General features: G+C 36.3%; 1 protein-coding gene across 1 annotated transcript in view; it reads right to left on the reverse strand.

Annotated features, from left to right (window-relative positions):
- MDFIC (MyoD family inhibitor domain containing) overlaps positions 1–22,284 on the reverse strand; it is a 121,836-nt gene that overhangs the window by 77,728 nt on the left and 21,824 nt on the right. The window contains exon 3 of the mRNA XM_036761427.1: positions 21,830–21,952. Within this exon, the coding sequence (XP_036617322.1) occupies positions 21,830–21,952 (123 nt within the window). The remainder of the gene's footprint in view (positions 1–21,829; positions 21,953–22,284) is intronic.

Below are 22,284 nucleotides of genomic sequence, written 5' to 3' on the forward strand. Positions count from 1 at the left end.
CTGAAACACACATCAAAATGGACTTCACTGAAATACACAGTACTCACAGGTCTATCCAAGTACATGTTTTCAAGGAATGAAGTAAAATCTACACTCTCCATCAGTAAAGGAAAAAAACAAAAATGCCAAATTGGCTCAACCACATCCCCTCCCCTCCAACCCAGGAAATACTATTCTAGGCTTCCAAACTGTACGCTATCTTTCAATTCATTGTAATTTTGTGTCTCAAATGCTAAAAATATTCACTGCAATCTATCATTATTACCAAACAAGCTGAAATTCTCTGCTGCAGTTTCTGACTTTTGGGAGTTAGCTATATAATTTTATATTTAATACCTAACTGGTAATGATTGGGAGTAGGAGGTTTGGTTGTTGTTGTTTTCTTTTTTCCATTTTTGAGAAAGAAATAATATTTACTAAAATGAAAAATCGCTCCCACCTCACTTTTGCATATGATTAAACCCTATAGCTTGTGCCATTAACATGCTTGCACTTAAAATGCTGCAGACATCACCAAAAATATAAAAGTGAATGTATTACTTTTTTCCAGTGGCATGGCTAGGAGTAAGAGCTTAGAGACAGGGAGACTTGAGTTCAAATCCTACCTCAGACACTTACTAGCTATGTGTAAATCACTATTTGTCTCAACTTTCTCCTCTGTAAAATAGGAATAATAATTGTGCGACTTCCTCCCAAGGTTGCTGTGAGGATAAAATGATAGTTTTAAAAAGCACTCTGCAAACCTTAAAGCATTATATAAATACTAGCTAACAATAATAATTATTATTGTAATTATATAATATAATATATTACCTATTATTATATAACATATATAATATATAATAACATGATATATAATAATTATAATTAAACAATATTGTGACTTCTATCCGGACAAGCAAGCCTGAGGAAAATGTTTGCTCAGAATTCATCTGGGCCTGGGCTAAGATAAGGTATCATTCCTTGAGATGCAAAGTTTTAAATAATCAGAGATCAGGCTAGTTGACTATTCCATTTTTAAGGTAGGTCTTTTTTCTAATAAACTATAGGATTAAGAACAACATTATGAACACAAACAACTTTTTAAAAAGTAAGAATTCTGATCAATGGACTGAGCAATCACAAATCCAGGCAATCAATGAAGAACCATTACCTTCTCCTGTTAAAGAGGTGATGGACTCAAGATATAGAATGATACATACATTTTTTGGACATGGCCAAAGTGAGAATTTGACTTCCTTAACTATGATGGAGGCAGCTAGGTGGCACACTAGATAGAGCACTGGACCTGTGACCAAGAAAAACTGAATTTAAATCCAGCTTCAAACATAAGATATATGATCCTGGGCAAGACACAACCTTTTTCTGCCTTAGTTTCAACACTTGTAAAAAGGACATAATAATAGCACCTAACGCCCAGGCTTTGCTATGAGCATAAAATGAGATAATATTTGTAGAGTGCTTTGCAAACATCATATGTCAGTGATGATGAAGATGGTAATGATGGTGATGATGATGATGATGATGATGTTACAAGGGTTTTGATTTGGAGAAAATAAATGCTTGTTAATTGAAAAAAAATTTAAAAAATAACAAGCTCTAGGAGAGGGAAGAGACGAGAACATTTTATGTGCATATCCAGGGAGACCTTAAGAAAATAATAAATTGTCCTTTTTTTGAGTATAGTGCAAGAGAAACTCAATCTTATATGACAGCATATATCTTTCTAATCTTAACCTCATTGCACATGTATTGACTTACGCACTATTAAGGTGCAAGCAGCCCTTTAGCAGAAATATAATTTGGGCAAAATTAGGGCCAAGAAATGGGCAGCAAAATTTGAACTGGATTATTTTCCAAAATTCAAATTCATCTTATGTATACACTCCTGTTCACCATTAGAATTTTTAAAAATCCTCCTTTCCATCAATTTTATTTCCACATTTTACCCAGGTATGTTGAATGTGGGTAAAAGGCATCAAAAATGGAAAGACCATTGACCAGTATTTTTCTCTGGTACCATAAGGATTTCTTAGAAAAAGGCAGTTTTATTATTTTCCTTTATATACTGTCACCTTACCCCAATTCTTACATTCCCCACCTACTCAGAATAGGCATCATTTTAACAGTCTAAACTTCTTCATTATACATATGATGGTGCTTCTGAAACAGGCTAATTTTTCAGTGTTTTATGAAAGAATAACCATTAGTCCATTTCTGAGTGGTTAAATAACAAAGACTATCTTCAGCATTTTAATATATTTAAGAATTGTTGTCCAGAATGTTCTGGTATAGGCAGATAATTAGTCTATGTTTATTGGACACCAACAATGTGTTAGATGTTATAAAGAACAGATGTTTGCCCAATAAGGTTAGAAATATTTGCTATTCTCCCCCATTTAAGTAACCTTTACTAAATTAGCAAAGTCTGAACTTTTATACAAGAGGAATGGTTGAAAACTGCCCCTAATAAATCTTCACAGTCTCTTACTATATTTCCATAGAATTGAAAGAAAAGGCTGATATTGCACAAAGTTTCAAAATACACTATTCTCCCAAGTAGATGCTTTATCAGCAATTTATTTTAACTCTCACATCTCCTTCTCATAGGAAATTGAAACTAATTTTGCATTGTCCCAATTGCCCGGATACCAATGAGATAGCATACAGATACATATATTGTTAAAAATTTTGATATTGTTACACTTTTTAATGCCATTCTTAGATAAATTACATCTCTGTTACACAAGATTTTGTTTTATTCTGATAATTAATTTTAATTAGAGTAGTTGCCAAAAGTCTTTACAATATATACTGAGGGCCACTATATACATATATGCACGTATAGATGCACATATATATATATGTGTACATACATACATATGCATATACACACATAAGTAATATACATTTCATTGGAGTACTACAGTAATCTACTATTTAAAAATACCAAGTGGAAGAAGTATCATGTTCAAATTATAGATTTTAGCAGCAAAATTTATAGAAAGGAAGCATAAATTTTAAATACATTAGAAATATAGAAAAGAGGGCCTTTGTCCTTTAAAATAAATGTCCTATATATGAAGCACATTGATTCTTGCTCAGCACATGTTTTCCTTGAGATTATTAAGTCTTCTCTGTGTGTCTGGCACTGTGTTAGGCACAGGGGCTCCAAAGACAAAAATGAAATAAGTTTGAGAAGCTGACATTCTATCATGAAAGACATGTACCCTGTGTGTGTATACACACATATACATACACTTGTAAATACTTATTATATTTCCATAGCATATAGCATAAGCATATATAAACACATACAAATGAATTAAAATGTAATTTTATATATATATATATGTCTTACTATATTTCCATAGCATATAGTATAAGCATATATAAACATAAAAAACTAATTACAATGTAATTTATATATATTTATATATATATACATATACATGTATATTTACTATATTTCCATACCATATAGTACAAGCATAAATAAACACATACAAATTAGTTACAACATAATTTAGACATATACATATATACTTACTATTTTTCCATGGCATATAGCACAATAAACATGTGCAAACACATACAAATTAAATACAATGTCATTTTAATGGCTGGAGAGAGGTAATAACAGAAGGAAGAGAATCAAGAAAGGCCTCAAGTCATAGGTGATGTTTTAGCTAAGCTTAAGATAAGTCAAATGATGCCACCATACTTTTTTTTAATGCTTTACAATTTTCAGAGTAATCTCACAAACATTATCCCATGCATGGCATCCAAATAAAATATAACCAGTAATAATATTATTTATTTTTTTCTTTAAATGCCAAAGAATTTTAATGCTGAAGCAAAGTACACGAGGGCATGAAAGTCATACAAAGTGAACAGTGCCTAGCACAGTGCCCTGTATGTAGCAGGCATTCAATTATAAATGTGTTAAATGAATCGAATGAAATGAATGAATAACCTAGCAAAGCAAGGCAGTAAAGCTAGAGAGCCAATAACTGCTCTGTCAAAAAGATTACATTTTAATAACCAGTTTATATGAATCATTTATAATAATAATCATAATAGCTGACATTTATATAGCGCTTTGCCAACCACTTCTAGTACACTATTGAATGTCATATTCTATAAGTTTCAGCTACTTTTCACACCCTTATATTTCATCCATTACATTTTCTTCAATAACTCAACTGATCTGTCTACAGTAGAGCTTGAACAAGGAAGGAAGGAAGGAAGGAAGGAAGGAAGGAAGGAAGGAAGGAAGGAAGGAAGGAGGGAAATAACAAAAGCTAACTTATCCACATGATCTGTCTCCTATCTCCTTTTAGAGCTGCCCCCCCCCACCAGCCTCCCACTCTATTTGTTCCTTCCTGTTTGATGTCAAATATACTAAGGTATCTACTTTTCTAAAACATACTTCACTTGATCATATCCTCAAGCTATAATCTTCTTTCTTCTCCCTTTGCTGCTCAGTTTGAGAAAAAGTTGTCCATATTCTCAACCCTCTACTTCTCCATCACCCACTTACTCCTCAATGCTTTCAGTTATCATTTTCATACTCACTATTCTACCAAAATTGCTTTCTCTCAGTTATCTAAAGACTTCTCAAGGGCCAAACTCCATGACCTTTTCCTAGTACCTATCCTCCTTAATCTTTCTGTATTAGGTAACACCAACAATTCATTCTTTTTGGATACTCTCTCCTCCCTTGGATTCCAGACAATTAATTTCTTCTCATTCTCCTCTCATCTGTCTTAACCAATCCTACTCAGTCACTTTAAGTGATGATTCTTCCTCTTCTAGCTTTGAGCATCCCCCCCAAAAGCTCCCTCCTCTCTCTCAATACTCTGTAGAACTTCAAACTTGACTTATCATCTCCCCACTAACAATTTTCCCCTGCTCCCAGTTTCCATCTTTTCGTTAACAGAAGAGCCATCCTTCCATCACCTATGCTCAAAACCTGAGCCATCTCTGACTTTACCCCACTTTCTCATTCTCTCTCTCCCCCATCCAATCAGTTCACAAGTCCTGTAGATTCTACCTTGATGTATTTTTCATGTCTGCCCCTCCTCTCGATTTGTACTATCACACCCTCCCAGCTCATGTCTTCATCACCATCATCTGGTCTATAACAGTAGCTTTCCACTTGGCCTCTTAGAATCCAGCTTTCATACAGCTTTCAAAGGAATCTCCCTACATGAAAGTGTAATGTGCTGGCAGAAAAATGCAGAATAAAATCATGGAGCAATTAGTAAGAAATTCAATTTGACTGGAACACGGAAGTCAGTTTTTAAAAACAGAATAGAGTGGAATGAGGAAGAAAAAATAAGTAGGAACCAGATTGTGAGGTGTTTTGAATTCCAGAATTTGTACTTTAGCCTAAGAAGATCCCATTGAGGCATCATGGCTTAGGGGGATAGACGGTCAGCTTCCACATCAGAAAAGGCTGAGTTTAAATCTTGCTTCTGACATACACTCGTTGTGTAACCACAAGCAAGTCACCCAAACTCTCAGTGTTTCAGGTAACCCTCTTAAGGCTATGAAAAGTAGCTGAATTACCCATATACATTCATCCCTGAAAGGAGTTTCCACAATTGGAGTTTTCCTACACAAATTAAAGCACAGGTTCAGACCTAAAATGAAAAATACATAGGTCGCTCAACTCAAAAATTTTATGAACACTTCCCTCCCACTTCTGCCTACCTCATAAAATTCAAACTTTAGCCCATATCCTTATACTTCTTCATTTCGCTCCATTCCTATTTATAGATCTGTTATCCCATTCAAGCTAGTCTACTCAATATTATGTGATCTTATCCCATCTTATTTTGCCTGTTCATTTTCTCTCTCACTCTCTCTCTCTCTCTCTCTCTCTCTCTGTCTCTGTCTCTGTCTCTGTCTCTCTCTCTCTCTCACACACACACACACACACACACACACACACACACACACACACACACGCAAAACCCTCTTCCTGAAACACTCTTCATTTCCTGGAATTTCCTGTAGAAATACCAGCTCAGAGCCACCTCCACCATGAAGCCTTCACTGAACAGGCTTATTTAATAAATATTTGTTGAATTAAATAAAATTTGCTGAAAAAAGCACTAGAAACTATTATTCTTCTGTCACTGCCTTCTACTTTGAAATCTGTTAGGGAACTTGAGGCTAGTACCATTGTTGTCTTGTATTTTTATATATTCTCTCTGTCTCTGTCTCTGTCTCTGTCCCTCCCTCCCTCCCTCCCCTCGTGATTCTCTCTTTTGCATACATACATACACACACATGCATGCACAAATCACACATTTAGAACTGAAAAGGACCCTAGTCCAAGCCCCTCTTTTATCTATGAGGAAAATTAGGTCCAAAGATACTAAATAGTAGTAGATAACGCTTAGAGAAAAATTTAAAGTTTTGTAAGGTGCTTTATATATGTTATATCATTTGATCTTCACAATAACCTGTGATGTAGGTGCTGTTATTATCTCCATTTTACAGAGGAGGAAACTGAGGTAGCTAGGTTCAGTGATTCTCACAGGGTCACACAGTAAGTTTTGAACTCAGATCATCCCTGATTCTAAATCCAAAGCTCCTCCCATGTTACCATGCTCTCTGCTGTTCAATGCATATGCTCAAGCTGCTGAAGGAAGAGCTATCATGATTATTTCTAGCCCTGATATACAGTGACATCAGTTACTTACAGAGGTTGCTAATTAAGTAACAGCAGAACCCAGAGAGACGTTTTCCACTGTAAAGTACAGATCTAACTTTGCTACTTATTCAACAAGTTTTCCTCACTGTAAAGTGGGAATAATAACTGTCTTGCTTACAAAAAATAAAATGAGATAGATGTTGGGAAAACACTTTGTAGGCAATATGCAAGGCAAATGTAAGATTCTATAATTAATAAATTGTTTACTAGCTACTGAGCATAAACTTAAATCTTAAGAAGCTGTCTTCCTGCTTATCAGAAGCAAAAAACCAGTACGACACATTTTTGTAATGCATCATTTCTAATAAACTCAAGACTGCTAAGAAGTCCAATTAAAAGGCTAAGTGTGGTAAAGACCATACAGACCCTGCTATTTTGTTCCTTGTGTTGTTGACTTGCAAAGGGACTGAACCTGTTATTTCATTGACACAGGGAGCTTCCTAGTGAAGAAACCAATGCAGGTTGACAACTCTCAGAAACTTAGAACCCTGGGGTACCCTAGAAAGAGGAAAAACCTTCTCAGCATCCCATAGCTAGTATATGTCAAAGGTAGCACTTCAACCCAGGAATTCCTAACTCTAATACCTACTGTCTATCCATCACATCACGCTGCCTCTGTTTGTCCATTACATTTATATAAAAATCCAACAGAGAATTCTGATGTTTACTATCTGAGGGTAGGACTTGAGGAATTAATTCAGTCCCTCTTTTCAAAGAGTAAATAATTAACTTCACCCAAATTTAACTTGGTGCCAGATAATCAGGAGGGCTTGTAGCAGGGCTCTCTTCATATTACATACGGGTTTCAAAGAAGCTTAAACTTTAAGGCGTGCATGCTTAACCTTTTCTTGTGCCATGGCCCCTTCTGGCAATCTGGTAAAGCCTAATGAACCATTCTGGGAATTATGTTTTTAAATGCATAAAATGAAATATGTAGGATAACAAAGGAAACAGATTATATTGAAATCGTTACTAAAATCTATATTTAAAAAACCAAGTTTAGAGACGCCAGTTTAAGAATTCCTGCTGTAAGGAAAGGAATAGTATCATTGTCGTACTTCAGACTTGAAATCTATGAGTCATCCTGGATTCCTCACTGTCTCTCACCCCAACAAGCCCACTCCCCCATCCAAGCTGTTGCCAAGGCCTGCCGATTTCACCTTTCCAACTTCTCTCTACTATGCCCCCTTCTTTCCTCTGACACTGCCACCCAACACTATAGTGCAGGCCCTTATCACCTGATGCCTTAATTACAGCAATAACCTGCTGGTGGGTCTGCCTGCCTCAAGTCTGTCCCTACTCCAATCCATCTTCCATTCAGCCACTAAAATGAATTTTCCTAAAACTCAGGTCTGATCATATCATCACAACCACCCACCCACACACACACCCTGCTCAATAAACTCCAGAAGTTTCCTATGACCTCTAGGAGCAAATACAAAAATCTGTTTGGCTTTCAAAGCCCTTCATAACCTAGTCCCCTTCCATCTTTGTCTTCGTATACCTTACTCCCCTAACATGAACTCTTCAATATAGTAACAATGGCCTTCTGGCTAATCCATGAACAAGACATTCCATCTCTGGACTCCAGGCATTTTCCCTGGCTGTTCTGCACACCTGGAACATTGTCCCTCCTCCACTCCAACTACTGACCTCCCCCCGCCCCAGTCTTTCTATAAATACCAACTAAAATCCCCCTTTTACAGGAAGCTTTCCTCATCTCCTCTTAATTACAGTGCTTTCCCTCTTTTATTTCTTATATTTCCTGTATATAGCTTTATTTGTATATATTTATTTGTATGTTATCTCCCCCATTAGACTGTAAGCTCCTTGAGGACAGGGACTATCTTCTGCCTCTTCTTATATCCCCAATGCTTATATATAGTAGGCATTTAATAACTGTTTATTGAAAATTAAATTGAATTCTTCATCCTTCACTCTATGGCCTTTTGTTCCAGGGGAAAAAATATGATTATAAGAGTAGTAGGTACTATGTAAAATACGTCTTTTAAGAATATTGTATACATAGAACTTTACCTATTTGTTTTTTTAATTGAAAAAAAGTATATCATTTACCTCCAAAACTACTAAATTTTTAAAATCAGTTTTATAAAAAAATTATTCACAATATTGTGTGGAAAGAGTGCTGAGCTTGGAACCAAAGAACCTGGGTTAAAATGCCAGCTTTACCATCTGTACAGCCTCAGGCAACTCACTGAACTTCTTTGGGACTCAGTTTTTTTATCTGTAAAATCAGGAGTTTGGACTAGCTGGCCTTTTCAGTCCATTCCAGCTCTCAGTTTATGGTCTCTTGTTCCTATGAAAACTCAAGGCTAAAAAATTTTGTCAAAATGAAAATGCTCTCAATACAAAAATTTAAATAACCTATATTTAGTCTTAATCTCACAGAATTATAAAGGCATGGCTTACATTTCTGAAGTTCCGGGTTCAAGTTCTACCTGATAGGTACTGGCTGTATATCTGGGTAACACACTTAATCTTCTAGTGTTCCCAGGAACTCTCTTAGACTTTAAATTGCAGATAGAGTGCCAATATGCATTGGTACAGAGGGTGTCTGCATCAGAAATCCCCTATTCCAAAAAAATCAACGGGCCACTTCCCTTGCATCCTCACTATACAGCAGTATTTATTCATATATAGTCAAATACTATAAAATAAAATATTTATTTGTAGGAAAAGGGTGATAGCAAGAATTCAGTCTGACCGATGAACTCTAGGAAGCTAAGAAGATGACAGTAAGTACTCAAAAGACTTGTTCTCTGTTTCATGAGGCATCCATTATGGTTGTTCTCTAGGATACTTAAAGGGATATGAGAAAAACAGTGAAAAATGAAGCTTTTAATCCCCAAAGAAGGACCCCTACATAGATGTTACTTTATGAAAGGGAGCAATATTAAAGATAGGGAATGATGGACAGCAATGAATGCTTGAAAGCACAGACTTCATTTAATCTTATTATGATTGCATTGGTATTAATCAATTATTTATGACAATTTGAATCTGTGGGAATCTTACTTTGTTTCTTAAATTTCACAATGCCAAAGTCTCAAAGTACCAAAGAAAATGTATTTAATTAAATAATGTTCCAAAACGGAGAGAATTTTTCCACCCACTTATTTCCCGGGCACATTCTATGACACACTTAATGCAATTTTCACCCTCTAATACCAGAATCGGAAAGTATTCTAAAGAGATTCCCCAGAAGGATCAACACAGATAACTTTTAGGAGCCAATTTTTTAAGTGTATATTTTTACTATATTATACTGCAGAGCTCACTCTATATTAAATGTTCTCCAAACTTTTATCTGAATTCAAAGAGTATGCAGCACCTGGGACTAGATGACTGAGGACCTTTAAAGATTAGAGCAGTCATTTCTGACACTTCAACTGAGATCTACCAGTCAATCATGAATTCTTACCTGGTTGATCCCCAAAACAGCTTCCTTGACATATCCATCTTTCCTGTGACTCAAGAACATTAGTACAATTCCTTATTACCACTAAAACCTCTCTCCCTGGTTAGCAAGAATGCACAACAAGAAGGTAGAGGGAGTCAGGATCTTACATCTCCTATACCATCCTACTCCCAAAATACTGTCAGAATAATCTACCTCCCTTTGTCACTGGTTATAACACTTTAAGGGTAGCAAAAATAGCTCCTCATTAAGATTAGGCTACAAATCTCTGGGTGAGGAAAGATTAAGATACTAATACAGAATAGATGGCTGTGGTGGTAGTGGTGGTATGGTGGTGGTGGTGGTGGTGGTGGTGGTGGTGGTGGTGGTATGGTGGTGGTGGTGGTGGTGGTGGTATGGTGGTGGTGGTGGTGGTGGTGGTGGTGGTGGTATGGTGGTGGTGGTGGTGGTGGTGGTGGTGGTATGGTGGTGGTGGTGGTGGTGGTATGGTGGTGGTGGTGGTGGTGGTGGTGGTTAGTGGTGGCCCCTTATTTTCAAAGAGGACCAATAACATCACAGGTGATGTCTTGAATTGCCCATGAATTGGATTCAAGTGAGGCAGAGTTGCTCAATGTGGTCAGACTCTACCTGAGTCATCAAAGGACAAACATGACAGACTGATAGCTATGAGTGTGTGTGTGTGTGTTTAATGTAGATGATAAAAGAAAAGACACCTGAGGCATAAATTCTTCAAAACCCAACTCAAATGCTACCTTTTCCGTGAATTTTTCTGATACCCTTCTAAGCTAGAAATATTTCCTTTCTTGGACTCTGAAATCCATTGAATTTCTTGTGAATTTTTCATGTTCTATTTTCCATTATATTTGAATTCATGCTCTTTGTGTATTTGTGCCTATTACTTTATCAAGCTCCTTGACATCAAGGACCATGTCTGTCTTTCTTTCCTTTCCTTCCTTCCTTCCTTTCCTAATCCTTAACACAATGCTTTGCACATATATATAAAGGGCCATGATTTCACCAGTGTGGGTACTTCTTCCAATAGTGAAGATGGAAATTGCTCTATGCTTCATGAATCACCACAGCAAAAAAAAATATCTTTATCATTTAATAGCCAGACTTCTGTTGATGACCCTTTTCCACCTTGGACTAGGCCAAGTGGTTCTCAGACAATAGACATATAAGTCAATGCATGAAGCCTTTACAGTTTGCTAAGCCCTACTAGAGCTTGACTCCTTCTGGAACAGCCTTTCAAAATCCAGATGACTTCCATAATTTAAACAGAAATAACAACAACAAATTAAACTAAACACTCTGTAATTCTGAAGACCAATCTTGGGCCTCAATGAAAAGAGAAAATGAACCTCTTCCTCTATTTTGCAGAGGTTAAGGGACCATGAATACTGCAACTATTATTGGATTAGGGGGATGTTAGTTTTGATAATTTTTTTTTCTTCCTACTTAAAAAAATCTGTTAGAAGGTAAATTTCTTTTTCTTCCTACTTAAAAAAATCTATCACTAGGTATGAAGGGGGACATATTGAGAAATTACAGTCATTTAAAAACAAGAGATCGATAAAATTTAATTTTTAAAAAAAAATACCTCCATGTAGAATGAGGGATCAGAGTAGGATTTCAATGAAAGATCTGCATAGAATAGTTGTCAGCAAATGTATGCTGAATTGAATTAAAAACAGTTGTAATTAAATTTGGTAGCTAATTGGGACACTATGGAAGCATTATAGAAGAGGATTTTTTTTCAAAACAGGATGTCATGGGGAGATAAAAATGAGGCATGTGACCTGAAAGCATATTCCTCTTTAGTACAGTTTGAACCACTATCTTTTGCCAGGTTAGTTTGTATACAGCTTACCATTTCCCAATCCCATTACATTCCTGAGGCAAAGTCAAGTTTACAAATCCAGACAAGCAAAGTTAAATATTGAAACAAACTAATTACTAACAAGATTCTCTAAAATCATAATGAATTTCACCCCCTGAACATTTGTAGAACTGAAGAACAATTTTAAATAAGCACACAGTAGGATTACAAACATCCAGAAGAGGGAAAGGAAAGGATAGAAAGTCAGAAAAAGAGAGGAGAAGGAAGGGAAAGGAGGTGTTGGAAAATTAACAGCTGGAAATGCTTAAGAAAAAAAAAACAATACCCTGAAGATCATCCTTACAAAGAGGAGCAGTGGGTGGACAAACAAAAGAGGGGAAAAAAATGAATCATTATAGCACTGGTAAATATGAGTATTTGTAGAGTACTTTGTTTAATATTAATAGGCAAAAATAAAGATGTGATCAGGAAGTACTATAAAAATTTGCACTGGTATATTTGTGCTCCCAAAAGCCTAGTATAAAAAATTCTAAATAAAATATTTTTTAAATTTTCAAAAACTTTTACAGCACAATAAAACCGTTTATGCTTTCTCACTTAAGTAGCAGGTGCCCAAGTACATCCCAACAAATACCAAAACAAAGTGTTTCTAGATAGCATTATTATACTACCTTAACATAATCAGTAAGCCTCAGAGAACATTTTTTAATACACACACACACACACACACACACACACACACACACACACACACGAGACAATGCTATTTAGGTTCAGGATTTTTTTTTTAAAAAGCAGAACTTGTCTACTTATAGGGCACATTAAAATCTTCCCTACATACTTTGAAGTACTCGACTACTAGGGGTAACCAGGGGGAGATATTAAAGTGGGAAAGGGAGGGTAGGAAAGGAATAAACCCTAGGGCCTGCCATTCTTCTATTTTGGCAACAGCCAATCAAATGGTTAGTAAGGCAGGGCAAAATATTTTTCTTCCCACCTTCTCTCCCCAATCGCTCTCTTCCCATCATCATCTTTTCTTCTTTTTCACATGTTAGAAAAACAACTGTATAGGAAAGCAATTAACATTTTGCTCAAATGTACTTCAAAATGCAATTAATAGGCACTCTTTTGGTAAAGGTAGGAAATGATCCAATGAGTCTGGATCTCCAGTTGGAATTACTCATGAAAATTGAGTAACTTGTCTATACTCTTAGATATAGAGATCTCAGCACTGGTCCCATATCCCCAAGGAGGTCAAAAAACAAAAACGAAGATCCAATATACCAAAATATTCATAGCACTTTTTGTGGTACTGATGAACTTCGAAGTAGATACCCATTGATTGAGAAATGCTTGAAAAAACTATGGGTATAATAAAATATCATTGCACATTAAGAAATGAAATATAAAAGGAATTCATAGGAATGTGGGAGGAACTATATGAAAACTGATGCAGAGCAAAATAAGCAGAACCAAGATAATATACACAATGACTATAATAATTTACATGAAAAGATCACTGAAATGAAGTCGAATTCTGAGTGACTGAAAAATCGGTGAATGTTCTATAGCAGTGGTATCAAACTCAAATAGAAATGGATCCAAGTTTGATATTTCTGTCCTACACTAACAGCTAATGAAACATATATTGCCTCTCACAGCACAGGCGAAAGACTACTAGGACAAAATCCAGTATTTTGTACACTGGCTGGTGAGTTGAATTTTTGGCTTAGTTGCTTTTCTTTGTCAGAAGGGAAGAAGTGAAGTAACTGAAAGACAAAAGGCAACAATAATGCTGAAGCCTTCTGAAAGAAATTCAAATGATCATTTCCTACACATCAAGGTTTACACCAAGGCAGCCCAGCTTCCATATAATAATTTCCAGCACAATAATCATACACACGATTAGCAAAACCAGGAACCCATCTTATTCATGGTGCTTTACATGAAGCACTACCTCAGCAAAGGCAATGAGTTTCGTTACAGAGAAATACAATGGTCAACTGGCAGGGGAGGATGAAAAGGTTAACAGAGTTTCCAATGAGTAAAGCAATGCTAACTATAAAGATTCCTTAAGTGGAAACAGGAAATGCCATGGGAAAAGCATCATGTAGTTCAGTGATTTAAAAAAATAATAATACAACAGTTTCATAAAGTTATAAAGTATATAAGTTGTAAAATTCTGAATTGGTGTCAGAGGATGGCATCCTATTGGAAATTAAGCGCCTTAACTAAAATAGCAAAACTTCACAAAAAGATGAAAAAAAATAGGTTAAATAGGATAGGGATTACAATCTAAGTATAGCATGTTGATTAGAACCTGGGAATTCTGTAAAATCACAAAGGAGAGAACTATTTGAATTAAACAGTTGAGCCTAATGAGAATTCCATCAGAAGAAAATCTAAAGAAGCATTCTGGAGAGAAGGGATGACATTTAGAATCAGAAGTCATTTGGATAAAGGAAATGTCCAAAGCTATAATAAGCAATAAAAATTTTCATAAAAGAGGGCTAAGATAGAGACTCAAGGCACTTTAATAATGAAGAAAAAAATGTAAGCATCTACATAGAGAACATTATTAAGATGGGAGAATCTGACCCAAGTGGTAGGATAGCATAGAGTGCAGAAGGGTCCTTAAAAGCAGGAAAACTTGGGTGAAAGTCCTGTCACAGGCACATGAGCAAGTCAGTTAACATTTCAGTATCCCCTATCTTAACCTAGAAGAAGTGGAGAAGTGGATAGAGTGAGGGGTGTGGAGTCAGAAAGACCTAAATTCAAGTTAGGTCTCAGACACTAGCTAGTTATATGTCCTTGAGAAGGTTGCTTAGTGTCTGTCTGTACTTAGTCTCACCTGTAAAATGGGAGTAATCATAGCACTTATCTCACAGAATTGTTGTAAGGATAAAATGAAATAATATTTATAATGCCCTTAGCACAGTACCAGGTACGTAGTAGATGTAATACATAATAGGTGCAATGTAATACCTGGCACATAGTTGTAATTCTTGTTATCCCCCCATCCCAATGATACTAGGAGTTCTCTTAACCACTGAAATCACAGGCCTGCACAAAAAAAATGACTTAAATGCAAAAGACATGCATGTGCACTAATGTGTATATGTGTAGGAATATAAGTAATTCCCCAAAATGCCAAGATCAAAAAGTTACTCTTGTTCCATCTCTATTCTAATATTAAAAAGCAAAGTTGGCTATCCAGTTATTAGAAAAATTAGCATCAATTGAAATGGACATCTCACAGTAACATTTATTTTACAAAGATGAAAAGTGATCATTAAAACAAGGCAAAGCTCTACAATTTAGATAAACAATATTAATATATGCTAGGTATCTCAAAAGAAAAAATGTATAAGGTTTCATGTATGTTGGGTTATTTTTGCTTTTGTTCTGGTATCCTATAACCAAAAATCATAACTTTACAAAACCTCAAAAGTAGAAGTCTAGTTTTTGAACTTAAAGTGCAAATAAAAATGTTTTCTCTTAACTAAGGAATGTTCTGAAATCATTAGCACCAAAATAGGTTTTAACATATAAGACTTCTCAACAAAAACTCTACATTTTTTAATTCTCCCCTAATTTGATAATGAAACATTTCTTAACTTGAGTGGGTAGGCCCATTTTTCAACAAAAATTATACTAATTAATAGAAGCTTTCCATGTATTTTATTACCTCAGTGGTCCTAATTCTGATCTAAGGCAATCTGTATTATCCCAGGGGTAAGCCATCTATGTATTTCTATGAACCAATCATGACCCACAAGTGGGTGGTCCATATGGGTCAAGGTTAGAATTGACAACAATTTGGAAAATGCTCAGCTTATACAGCCTCAGAGGTACACCCTTTAATTAGAGAACAATTTCCAAAGCGACCACTCCCTTGACTTTCCAGAGCTCAGTTCTCAGAAAACTAAATCAAAAACAACCACAGCACATGACACTAACAGTCCGTTATATAAATTATCTCCTAAAGGAGTCTAAGAAGGAGGGCAGCCAGCATCTGGGGGAATGGAGAGGTAAGCTGCCAACCCCAGCTACCCACCCCTCAAAGGAAAGAGGAGAAAGTTCTGTCAACCAGTGGGAAAGAACTCCTGGCTCTGCAGCTGTCTGAACTGATTCCATGGAAGCAAGGAAAATAGAGTGGGTAGTTCATTTGAAAATGTTCCCACACTTTTGCCTGTTTCTTTTTTCTGATGGCCCCACCATCCAGCACCGTGGCGGGAGCACTAGAACCAATTCTGTGAGAGCCAGCTGTCCGCCTCGTCTCCTCTACTCAGGGAGCTACCACAAGGCTCCCGTAAACTAGAGCCAACTCTATCCTGACTCACCACAGATGTTACTCCCTGCTCCCTCCTCCTCTCCTGGAGCAGCAGTGAGCCAAAGCCAAAGCCCTCTTTCCAGGGTCTATTATTGTTGTAAAAGATTTATTGGGTCCTTACAATGTGCTAGATGCTAGAAGGGAGAGGGAAACACATGCTCCCTGACTGCTCCGTTGAGAGAGATGTTATGTTGTTCAGGGACAGCCAGCAGATCCGGATGCTGAAGGCCAAAAGGAGGAAAGTCAAGTTTAAGCAACCATTTCTTTCGAATTGTTGGGCAAAAGATACATACTAGTTTCATGGAGTAAGAAAAAAGGAAAACCAACCGGTAATACCAAATTTGTAAAAATACTCTGGTTTGAGAATTTATTTTAAAAATGATGATTTTACCATAAGCTACCATTGTGGAAATTGAACATATATACAACAATGTCAGGACCAATAAAAGGAAAAACAGTTGGTTTATGATAATTGTAAGAAAGAGAGTTGGGTTTTTTTTTAAATATTTGTCAGCTGCCCCACCTTGCAATTCAGAGAGGGCAATTGTAACTCACTGGTGACAGCTCCCTTCATGTTGCTAGTCAGTGTCAACATCCAATTAAGCATCTACTATGTGCCAAGCATTGTACTGAGTTCAGGGGATACAAAGAAAGAAGTAATTCATGATCTTAAGAAGCTCACAAGTCTAATGGGGTAGAGACAGCATGCAAAAAAATACATACACACAAGATACAGACAGAATAAATTGAGGATAATTTCTGTTGTTACTCAGCTCTCGTTTTCCCAAGAGCCATCTAAGAGATGGGAATTGTAAATCTATCTATACATTCCTAACAGTGACTATCACTAGGAAACAAGGCAAACGTTCTAAATGCTTCAGGGCTGTCCAACCTTAGGTTTTTATTGAAACAATAGACAATATATTTTGATTTGCCATTTTAGTGAGAGTTCTGCAGTAGCTCAACTTCATTTACTAAAGCATTCATGTAAATTTCCATGCTTGTAGGCAGGCTACATAAATCCCACCACATGCACCCATGGGCTGCATTTTGGACAGTTCTGATCTACTCAAAAGAGAAAAAAAGTTTTATGTAACAATAACTTATATTTATATAACACATAATGCTGACAAAGCACTTTCCACTCATTATGTCTCTATGAAATAGGAAGGACTTGTCCTACTGTACGTTTAAGTCAAATGACTTGCCCTTGGTCACACAGCTAAATTATCAGCCTTGAACTGTGAGCATCTTGCAACTCCAAAAATCTTCTAACTACAGCATTCTGCCCTGATCATTTGTTTAAAGTTTACTGAGAATTTAGCTGCAAATTTAAATCAACTTCTTTGAACTAATTAATCTTTATTTCCTACTGTTGTAGGAAATTAGAAATTTAGAATTTTTCCTCAAGTGAATATGATTTCACAAGATCATAAAATCATTGATTTATACTTGGAACTAAGTGCCCTATATAGACTAAGTCTCATATTTCTAATAAAACCCCCTCATTTTACAGATAAGGAAACTTATCTGTAAAAGATTAAGTGACCTAAACCTAGGTTACACTGACAGTGAAGGGGCTGGGGCAGATCTTCTCCAAAGCCAGTTCTCTTTCAAGTGTATCATGAAATTTCCTAGCAAACAGCTTGCAACAATACACATTTTGAAGCTAATTTAAACACATACAAAATAATCCACTGCAATTCAGTCCTACTCAATGACATAGATTTTGTGTTTCACCAAAAACAGCAGTTATCTCCCTGAATTTAGGTAATGTAAGTTTTTATCTTATTTTATTTTTGCAACTGAGAGCACACATGCAAAGTTTTAATGTTAGTGAGCTTTTGGAAAAGAAAGTAGGGACATGGATTGCAGACAGTGAGAAAATCTACCATGCTGTAATGTCAAAGTACTCAACGTAAATAGAGTTTTCCAAAGACTAAATTCCTCCCTCCACCATTGGTACAATTTTGTAGTTCTTTCATCTGATCTCCTCCAAAATTCCTTAGGTCTCTTTGTCCCAGTTTCTTTGCTCTACCCTTCTCTGGAGCTAAAACCGAGAAATTGAAAAGACCCTGTAGTTGTAGTGAAAATAAGCATGTACATTTAAGCTGCTTTAAAGGTAAACTGTCTCTGTTTAAAAAATAAGTTAGTAAAAGTTATATGGCATCCTAGAGGAGAAATAAGGCACAATGTAATGAATACTATGCCTAATTCTCCAGCGAATTAACAAAAATGGCTCTAGATGCCTGAGTTTCCTAGCCAGAGAAATGAAGACAGTAATAACCCCTTGACTCTACAATAAGTGGCAAGACCTAGAGAATAAACCAAGTAAGAATCTAATCAGGAATGAAGAAGAAGACTTCAGAAGCTCAAAATTTCCACAAAGCTCCTGGCCTTCCGGTGGAGTAGGCCTTCTCTAACTGTGGCAATAAGGGACATTTTTATGGGGCAATGTGGTAGCTATTATTCATAGAATCATAGACTCCTATGAGTTGGAAGGAATCTTGGAATCTATTCCATTGAACTTTCCACCAAAGGCTCAACCTACCACTACTTAGAAATTCACTCTCTCAAAGCACAAGACTAAAAGGCCATAAAAAGTTTGCCCAAATATATTATGTGGGTATGTACCCTTCAGATTTGGTGGATGTCCCAAGACCTCCCAAATCACCACACCCAGCCCTGTTGACCAAACACATTTCCAAGATGGAAATGAAGGAGGACACATCTACTGCAGCCAAGTGCTACTGTATTCTTGCTGAATATACTTCATATTCTAAACTTCTGTTATTTGTTCAATGACATATGAGTGCTTATTTCATCCCAGTATTGAACCTAAGCTAAGATGGTACTGGCCTAAGTCAGTCCTGCCACTAAAAAATGTTACCCACAAACAGGAATCTATATTAATCCCAGTAGTTGACCTTCATCCTCGGCAAATTTCCAGCTAGCTCAACCATTTCAGTACTTCCTGTTTTTACTTCAGGCAGTCATGAATGGGCAGAATTACAGAAAATCAAGGGCAAAATACATTTGTGGTATCTATTTGTCAGCAAAGGAATCATTTTTCTTAGTATATATCATTCTACTATCTTTCAAGAGCATATCATTGGACTAAACTAAATTAGTACAGGAGGGAAGCTAGGTGGCACAGTAGATAGAGCTCAGGCCTGGAGTCAGGAAGACTCATCTTGCTGAGTTCAAATCTGGCCTCAGATACTTACTAGCTGTGTGACCCTGGGCAAGTCACTTAACCTCAGTTTCCTCATCTATAAAATGAGCTGGAGAAAGAAATGGCAAACCACTTCAGTATCTTTGCCAAGAAATCCCTAAATGGGGTCATGATAGAGTTGGACATAACTGAAATGACTGAACAACAAATTAGTATTTATGACTTCTTGGATTCAAAAGTGCCTGACATTTGGGTCAACTAAAAAGATTACCGAGTTCAAATCTGCTTGTTGTCTAAATAGAAACCTGCAAGATAAGACACTTTTAAATTGTTACTATTCAACTCTGGTCAAGTGACATAAGCAATAAAATCTAATCCTAGTTGTTCTACTGTCTTGAATTAGCAGAAACAGGTGGAACAAAATACTATAGAACTTTTACATTCCATTGGATATAGACAATTTTAGAGAGCATGGTGATTTAACAAGAGGCAGCAAAACATAATGGATGGAGGAAAAGACGTGGAGTCAAGAAGCCTCTGAGTTCAAGTCCTGCCTCTGACACATGCTAGCTGTGTGACCAAGGGCAAGTCAGCTGACCTCTGTGACTCAGTCTCCTCATCTGTAAAATGGTGGGATGGGAATGGTATGGTCTCTAACTTTAGTTTTAAATCTATGGCTCTATGAGTTAAACTTGGCATGCCCCAGGCATGTCTCACAAATTATAAAACTGCAGAGGAGTTGCTGATATGCGGCAGGTGGTAGGAGTTTTTACGCTAGGAGTTCCCCACACCAATAAGAGAACTTTAAGATATAACTCAAGAGATAATTAGAAACATTCTAGAGTGATACAATCAGAGACTGAGAATTACTATTTTTATAATCCTGGACTAAATTCTAGATTTGGACCAAAACAACAAAAACACAACATAGAAATGAAAATTGATTATTATTACAGTTACAGCCTTCAGAACTAAATAAGTTTCATTTTTTACCACTGCACACAACTAGAAAAGTCAAATATACACTACTTAGACCTTGACTATCACAGAAACTGTATGGAGCTGTAGAGTAAATGAAACTAATCAAGTAAGTGAAAAATCTATTACTTATGATTCACTTTAATTTAGCAAATCAAAACACAAAACATACTGATATTAATTCCTTTCTTGGAGTTTTAAGAGATCTAAGTAGTTTGCTTCTCAGGTGTGGATCAGAGAAAACCCTGTTGGTACTCCCAATGCATTGTCTTATGCAGTCAGTATTACTGTCAAACACCTCCCCCCTTTCCCTAGAAAATCAGTTGGCCACCACTGCAGCCACAAATCCGTCAGTGTGGTAGCCAAGGAAAATCTGTTTGCTTTTCAATTCTGAAATTTAAGCTCCAGACTAAGGTCATAAACAGTAGTGATTCTCACTCCTAGACTGTAACACTCCAGAATGTTTCTAATTATCTCATGAAGTAACTTAAAATTCTCTCAAAGACCTCCTAGAGAAAATTAGCTTAATTCATTTGAGTTTTAAAATAAGTACTCTAAAATTATGCTATTTGTTATCAAGGATAACCCAGTATGTTCTGGCTTAGTTACTAATGGACTAAAATGACGGTGATATAAGGTTTGCTTGTTTATTTTAAGGTGTTTCCCACGTTGAAGACAATGTTATATTGAGGTTCTGCTGTACAAACTACATAGGACTTTTAAGAGGTGGTGAGACACCCAAGATGATAGCATATCAAGTCTCAAAGTCTGGAAGTCATTGATACTCTGGAGAAGCTACTTATCCTTCCAGTACCTCAGTTTACTCATCTGTTAAATGTACTGGATTTAAATGGGTTCTGAGATTCCTTTCCATTTCTAGATTTATGATTTACATGAAATCCTATTTAGAAGAACTAGGGTAGAATCACAGTATGAGAGCTCTTTAACATAATCCTTCCATACCTTTCACCCCTAACTACACACCTAAAAGGGTTTAAAATTCTGGGAACAGGGAGGGCTGCCAAATAATCTTTCCATTTATGCAAAGGCTGGGATTCTCCCCAAAATCTTCCAGTAACCTTTGGCTGGCTATCCCATGCTGGATTGTGAACTCACTGGCTCCATTACTGTGGGAAGGGTGGGAATTGGCCTTGCATATATATTTGTTTCTGGCCTGTATTTTTAATCAAGGATAGGAACCATTTCAGGAAATAACACTGTTGAGAGATTTCAAGAAATAACAACAACACAATTACACGTGACACATTTAACTGAGTCAATAATTCTTATTTTTATCTTGCCAGCAAAGTAAAACTAAAGCATTCCAATTTACTTACTTCTGATGAGATCGCCATCTGAACGATTTCCCCAGATGGACTGGTCTTGATTCTCTCCATGCATAAATAGACTATTGGTGGGTGGTGTGATATCTCTCTCTGTATTGTCTTGGTCACATTTTTCTAAATAGAAAAAAAAAACTAAGTTTACTTTTTGCCACCATATTTTCTTGTTTAGGTTTCATTTAATGCATTTGTATCACCGGAGACTAACACACAATAGGAAGTTAATATATGCTTTTGATTGATAATGTTTCTTTCACTTCAAGGATCATCAGTTTAGATGTAAGAGGGACCACAGAGATCATTTACTCTAACCCCTCTAATCTTAAGTGAGGTTCAGAGAGCTTAAGTTTTTTTTCCCAAGGCTACACAGGTATTAAACAGCAGAGTCAAAACTTGAACCCAGATTTTCTGACTTCCATTTCACAATGTTGCCAATGATGAGAATAAAT

This window comes from Trichosurus vulpecula, chromosome 5 (assembly GCF_011100635.1).
Source record: "Trichosurus vulpecula isolate mTriVul1 chromosome 5, mTriVul1.pri, whole genome shotgun sequence".
Classification (NCBI taxonomy): domain Eukaryota; kingdom Metazoa; phylum Chordata; class Mammalia; order Diprotodontia; family Phalangeridae; genus Trichosurus; species Trichosurus vulpecula.